This window comes from Mycetomoellerius zeteki, unplaced genomic scaffold (assembly GCF_001594055.1).
Source record: "Mycetomoellerius zeteki isolate Tzet28-1 unplaced genomic scaffold, Tzet1.0 scaffold121, whole genome shotgun sequence".
Classification (NCBI taxonomy): domain Eukaryota; kingdom Metazoa; phylum Arthropoda; class Insecta; order Hymenoptera; family Formicidae; genus Mycetomoellerius; species Mycetomoellerius zeteki.
In genome coordinates, this window is record NW_017256136.1 from 273,240 (window position 1) to 280,684 (window position 7,445).

General features: G+C 31.1%; 1 protein-coding gene and 1 long non-coding RNA gene across 9 annotated transcripts in view; one reads left to right on the forward strand and one right to left on the reverse strand.

The window, feature by feature from the left end:
* Positions 1 to 2,119, forward strand: part of LOC108731195 (uncharacterized) — a 2,923-nt gene extending 804 nt beyond the window's left edge. Inside the window, exons 2-3 of the long non-coding RNA XR_001937011.1 lie at positions 1,710 to 1,711; positions 2,110 to 2,119. This is a non-coding gene — a long non-coding RNA (uncharacterized lncRNA). The remainder of the gene's footprint in view (positions 1 to 1,709; positions 1,712 to 2,109) is intronic.
* aralar1 (calcium-binding mitochondrial carrier protein Aralar1) overlaps positions 1 to 7,445 on the reverse strand; it is a 50,050-nt gene that overhangs the window by 17,487 nt on the left and 25,118 nt on the right. For all 8 annotated transcript variants that reach the window (XM_018461386.1, XM_018461389.1, XM_018461392.1 and 5 more), the window contains 3 exons: positions 1,400 to 1,515; positions 1,172 to 1,311; positions 665 to 811 (listed from right to left, as the gene is read on the reverse strand). In XM_018461386.1, coding sequence (XP_018316888.1) covers positions 665 to 811; positions 1,172 to 1,311; positions 1,400 to 1,515 — 403 coding nt within the window. The remainder of the gene's footprint in view (positions 1 to 664; positions 812 to 1,171; positions 1,312 to 1,399; positions 1,516 to 7,445) is intronic.

Here is a 7,445-nt window from a genome sequence, read left to right on the forward strand (position 1 = left end):
TTTTTCCGCTGCACTCCTTAGAATGGTTCCAATCCATAAAAAAGTAATTCCTGTCAAATTTCAGTTTAATCGGACAACGGGAACCCGTGCCGACAGCTCGTTGAATATTTGAGTTCCCTTATATTACCTTATTAGTTCTTCTAGCACCGAGTTTCCTTATTAGTTTTTCAGCACATAAACATCTTTCTAATATGATGCCTGATTGACCATCGAATTATTAAAAATTGCTCATCAATTTAATTTAATTTATGATGTTATTACAGTTTAATTGCGTTTATAAACCATTTTTTTTGTAGATACCGTAATTTGGAAGATATTCGGGTCCATAGATTAAAATGACTCACCCTGTATGTACATGCATGTAGTACATATATATATGTATAATATATATGTATATATATATAATTCACTTTGAATTATATATGTATATATATATATATAATTCACTTTGAATTATATATGTATATATATATATAATTCACTTTGAATTATTTAAGCATTAAAGATCCATAAAGTATTCGACCGGTATAGGTTTTTTCTAGTTTATTGATTGTGTTCTCACATGTACGGTCTAAATTATGATTCTTATTGTTTATAATATAAAACATTTAGTTGTCAGTTACGAAGTTTTCTCTATCTTCTCTGTAGAAATAATACTACTTACAGCAACTAGATTATCCCTCACATCTTTTGTGAGTAAATGACTCTTAATACTGAGCATGATGTCTTGGAAGTCTAATGCGGAAATGAAACCTGCACCATCTTTATCAAATTTCTTAAAGGCTTCTGTTGCATATTCTTCATGAAAATCCTAAAAACAAGCATTTTTAGCACAAAATGATATCACTAACCTGTTTTAATTTATATCATATTTTGGAATCGCTTTTGTAAAACTATAACTATTGTCTGTATGTATAAGGAATCAATTTTTTTTAATATATGGAAAATATTCTGAAATAAGAAATGTTACTTTACGACTTTTCAAGGTACTTCAGTCAAATTGTGTACATACATATATTATTATAAATATATGTGAAAAACAAAATAAATATACGGCGCTGTATATGTAATTCATAATCATTGTCACTCGTTACGTCATACTTGGCTTATTTCCTGAGCAAGAATAACAAGCGAATCAGCAATTAAGCGTGCAATAAAATATGGTACTCACATGCAAAAACTGACTAAACTCTGCATAGCTGATTAGTCTACTTTTATCCTTTCCAAAATAGAGTTTGATAAAACTACTGTCCATATTAAAGGGCATTTTTTGATGCAGTACAGTTTTCCGCATCACCTCAGCGAACTCATCTGTAAATTGGTGATAATATGTCCATATGAAAAATAATATAAATTATTTCGAAAAGAGAAATGACAATTTCTTTGTGATAGCCCTTACCAAATGCAACCATTCCATTTCCATTAGTATCAAAGAGTTGAAAAGCTGTTTTATATAGAGCATCAGGTACACAGAGAAGACCTTCAAATGCTTGAAATTCGGCAAATGATATAAGTCTGAAAAAAAAAAAAAAGATATGTTAACTATAAAATACATTTGTTCGTTGTGTGTGTGTGTGTGTGTGTAAAATATTTGCTTCTTAACATATATATTATCATATTTATTATAATTATATTTGTACAAATATGCACACGCATGTGCATGCACGCACACACATTCGTTAATATAAATAAAAAAAATATCTTCGCAGATGTGTGTATTTCTTCGTTATTAAGTATCTACAACAATTTGTAGAGATATATCCTATTATTTACCTTATATAATTTATATTAATTTACATATACAAAAATATTTTAAATAATTTACGATATTTTAAAGAAAAAACTAAACATTAAAAATGTAAAAAAAGGCGTCAAGTATATTTTGCAGAAAAAACCAAAGATAATGCCGCAAAAAAAGAAGTGAAATCAAAATAATATTTCAAGTATCTTTATTTAAAATGTCCCATAAAACACAGTTCTCCAAGCGGTATCTTGAAGACATCCTTATAATATAGACGTCCTTTGGACATCCTTTAAGACAGTATTGTATGGGATAATTTCTCACAATTATAATATACGAAGTACGTATGACATTTGAAGTGTATTAAGTATAACAACACATTAAAATGAGAGAATGAAACGCAATAGGTGTAATGACAGGCGCAGAAATTGGAAAGGGATTTTTACATCGATAACAAGTAGAAAATTGTAGAGATAAAAAATCGAAAATGAGCAAGATCTCCAGCAGCAGCTCATACTTGACATGCTTGTCTTGTTCATAATTCGATTAACGCAAATAATTCAATAAATATTTTATTATAATTATAAACTATTTTTCGCAAATTAAAGAAATTTTGTATAATATAATCAAGTTATTATTTTAGTATTGATATACTACCTTGATCAAAAAGTTTCTGGAATTACCACCAGGTGATGCTCTGAGTCAGCTGATTTGAGTTCTGTTTTTTTGGTTAGGTTGCCACATCTATCATTGACATTTCCATCAAATTTTATCGCCATAGCTGACATTTGTAAAAGTTACGCCGTCTTGAGTACATCTACCTCGCACGTGTTTTCGATTTTTTACAGTTTTAAAAATGTTGAATTTGCACCATGATAACGCATCGTCGCACAGTGCCATCATTATCCGCGAATTTTTGACCAAGAACGAGTACCATCCAACAGCCATCGAATTCACCCGATATGGTTCCCTGCGATTTTTTTCTGTTCGATCGAGTCAAAAAACCACTACGGGGGGAATGCGTTTTAACAGCCGAAAGGAGATAAATCGAAGACGGCTCTGATGGCTATACCGACAATAGAGTTCTAGAAATGTTTCGAGAGCTGGATCAAGCGCTGACATAAGTGCGTTGCAGTCGATGGGGAGTACTTTGAAAGGGACAATATCACTTTTGATGAATAAACTTGTATTTTGAATTTTCTGAATGAATTCCGGGAACTTTTTGATCAAGGTGGTATTTCATATTCAACAGATACATATACAAATAGTTTTCTATGAGATAAAAAAAATTTTTAATACTTATTAATACTAAATTTTTAACTCTTAAATTTTTTTTACTATGGTAATAGAATCTGAAGTTTATTACAGTAGTATTAGCAGTTATTATTCGACATAATATAATATTATTGTCTTTGATTAGATTATATACTTGATTTTCATGTAAGTAGAAATCTGAATATTATATTTTTTACTTAATAAAAATTTTTAGAAACAATATGCACGACTCATTTGCGGATTAGGGACTTTATTACTAAATAGATTTAAAGCGAGTTATACATGTGTGGCGACTCGGCACCAGAGGTCTCACGGGTCTCGCGCGGATTCTCGTAAGCACCCCAGTTACACGAATTTCATTTAAATAAGATCCCGATCTAATACTTTCTCGGGCGTCTAAGGCAGATCCCACTACATTGCCTTACTGATGAGTCCAGTAGTGGGGACCAGGACGAAACCCCGCGGTCGATCATACTTCGAATCGAACACGATTCGTCATTCATTTTTCCGGCCTAACCAACTCAATAATACCTCCGCCAAATATGTATGTGAAATTGAGACTTATATGTATTTCTTGTAACATGTTTCGAAATTACATTGTCTGTGTGCTAATATCCTTTCACAGATACATCGAATTAGAATGAAAATTACTACAACATTAATCTCATTAAAATATTTAAAATTTTAATAAATCGTAATTAATTTTAATTGTCATTGATATTTACGTATTATTGACAAGTAAGGGTCTTAACAATTCTTATTTTAAATTACGATTATAAACAATATGGGCGCGTCAAGTATACTGCTGCTGGAGATCTTTTCGATTTTTTATCTCTACAATTTTCTACTTGTTATCGATTTAAAAATCGCTTTTCAATTTCTGTGCCTTTCATTACGCCTATTGCGTTTCGTTCTCTCATTTTAATGTGTTATTATACTTCAAATGTCCGTACTTTGTATAGTATATTATAATTGTGAGAAATTATCCCATACAACATTGTCTTAAAGGATATCCAAAGAACGTCTATATCATAAAAATGTTTTCAAGATGCTGCTTGGAGAACTGTGTTCGATAGGACATTTTAAATAAAGATACTTGAAATATTATTTTAATTTCACTTCTTTTTTTGTGGCATTATCTTTGGTTTCTTCTGCAAAATGCACTTGACGCCTTTTTAAATACATTTTTTCTGGTAGATTTCACGAATTTTTGCTAAGTTCTTGTTATTAATAATAATACATTTTATATTCATATTTAAAAGATAATATTATAATAACCATTAAGGTAATAATAAAAATAACGATGTTTGAAAATAATTAAAGGAGTTATGATGTCTTTTTAGTAAGTAAGTACAATATCTGTCTCACTGTGGCACTCGCTCTTTAGTGATAACTTGGGTGGTAATTAACGCAAAGTGCTACCGCACGTTTTGAACATGACAACATTTGTGTTGTTTGTTTAATGCTTTTCTGTATTTGTTGTGCACATATAGAAGAAATGTGAAAAAGTGTGGAAAGATGCGAAAAAAGTGCCAAAAGTGTGGGAAAGTGAATAGATAACATGAACGAGTAGATAGATGACATAGGTAGATAATAAACATAATTATCATAAATAAATAACGTAGATATGTAAATATATAACATCGGATGGTGGATAGATAATATCGACTAGAGTCCCTAGAAGAGAGTCTGATCAATGATATATATCCCAGTTTTTAAAGAATATGGCGCGATCAATCATTGCAGTCGAAATCTCATCCAAGAGAGGCATAACTTAAATATAACAAAACGGAAAATAAAGAATTACTTGACTTCTCATAAAAAGTCAAGTAATGAAAATTGTCTTACCTTTTTATAGAATTAACAATATGAAAAAACTTCACAACATTAATTAAAAATATTCCGTGCTTATATATCATGGACGCCATTTTATTTCCAACTAGATCATTGACTAGACTCTCTTCTAAAGATTCTGAACATCGACAGGTCGATAGATAACGTAGATAAGTAGATAATGTAGATAAGTAGATATGTAGATAAATAGTATACGCAGATGAGATGCGAAAAAGATGCGGAAGAGATGCGGAAGACGTGCCGAAACGCTGCGAAAAAGTACGGAAGAAATGCGGAAGAAGTACGGAAGTGGTGCGGAAATAGAACAGAAAGGTGCAAAAGAGGTGCAGAAGAATTACGGAAGACGTGCGGAAATGATGCGAAGAGGTGTAGAACAAAAACATAAGAGATACGAAAGAGGTGTAGAAGTGATGCGGAAGAAATGAGGAGAGTTGAGAAAACGGTAAGAAGAAATGCGGAGAGGTGCGGAAGAAATGCGAGATTGTTGCGGGAAAGATGCGAGAGAGGTGCGAAAATAGTGCAGAAAACGTATAGAAAAAGTGTAGAAAATAAGTATAAAAAAGAAGAGATGCTGAAAAAGAGATACAGAAAGTGCAGAAGAGGTGCAGCAAAGGGGGACAAGATTTTGCGAAGATGTCGACGACGACGACGATGTATCTGAATGACATAAATCGGGCAGAAAAAAACATGTACATATTCATATCTACACATTAAGTGCACTTACGAACATGGTGTTGTAGTCTTATTTTAATTGTAAAAATCTATATTTTTCCCCAATATATGTATTTTTTAATATATAATAAATTTATTTAAACAAAACAATCATTTTTTATTACATAAGTGTTCTTCTTTCTGTAAAAGATACGCTGTAGCGTTTCTTTCATAACATATGGTATAATGCCCCTTTTATAATAATATAAAAAGGATGTTTTTAATTAACTTCTAAATATACTTGACAGGCTTTATTGCACTCACTATTGCACACTTTTCCGTTTAAATATTTGAACTAAATAATCATTACGAACTAAACGCATTTAATTAAGTTAACAAATTCTTTTGTCTCAGTGTAGCTTTTAAATCTATTTAATAATAAAGAATCTATTTCATAATAAAGAAATTTCTAATCCGTTATGCATTGTTTTCAAAAGTTTTTACAAAAAAAATAATGTTCAGTTTTCTATCTTCATAAATCAAGTGTAATCAGATAAAAAAACGATAATGTTATGTTGAATAATAACTCTGCTATTATTACTGTAATAAACTTCAAATTCTGTTACTACAGTAATAAAGTTAAAGATTATCTCATAGAAAAATATTTGCATATGTATATTTGTTGAATACGAAATATATTAATACTAAAATAATAACTCAAATATATAAAAAAAAATTTTTAATTTGCGCAAAATAGTTCATAATTAATAAAATATTGAATTATTTGCATAAATCAAATTATGAACAAAACGGGCGCGTCAAGTATGCTGCTGCTGGAGATTTGTCCATCTTCAATTTTTTGTTTCTCATACAATTTATTGCTTGTTATTGATGTAAAAATTTCTTTTCAATATTTGCGTCTCTCATTAGACGCTCGTTCGTGGCTCGAACAAATCTGATGTAATCGCGCGGCGCGCCGGTCGACTCGCCGTCTCAAGTCTGTTCGACAACGGGGAACGATTACTCGCAAGACGCCGTCTTAGAACAATCGCTCGATTAAAAGGCGCCTCTTACACTATTAATAATATTTTTAATACTTAAAATAAGTTATTAATTGGCCAGTACTAGTATTAAATTTTTATAATCATCATAATTAAAATAATAACTACTCTCTAACGGTTTAGTGAATCTACTTGAAATTTTTTTTAATATATTACAGATAACAAAGGAAGAGTTCCCCGAAGTTTCATCAATTTGGTACTATTTTAGTTAATAGCTCAGATACATCCTTAAGGACAGAGATGTCGGAGACTTTTAGCCTGAAATTGAAATGTGTCGATATTCGCGCTTAGTACCGTTCCTACTCCTTACTTCATTGCTGTTTTGTCGTAGCGCGCGGTGCTTGGTCTCAGGGACGACACTAGTCCGAAATCGTTAAAAGTATTTGACCTGTATCTTTCATTATGTTTAAAAATATTCTGTTACTAATATTATAGGATACTATTATTCATAATATATTTAACTATAAAAATATGAATAATAGTATCTTACAATATTAGTAACAGAATACTTTTAAGCATGGTGAAAGACACAGGTCAAAAACTTTTAACGATTTTAGACTAGTGTCATCTCTGAGACCGAGCGTCGCACGCACAAAACAGCAATAAAGTGAGGAGTAGGAACGATAATAGGAGTAAATACCGACACATTTCAATTTCAAGCCAAAAGACTCCGACCTTGAACAGCTCTGATTAAGGATAATCGTTAGAACTCTTTGAGATGCTATCATAACTCATAACAGAATGCCGGAAATCTAAAACAAAATTTTTTTTAATTTCTTCGGAAATCCGGTATTTTCTTGAGAGTTCTGATAGTCCTTCCTCTAGCATGGTGAAAGACACAGGTCAAAAACTTTTAACGATTT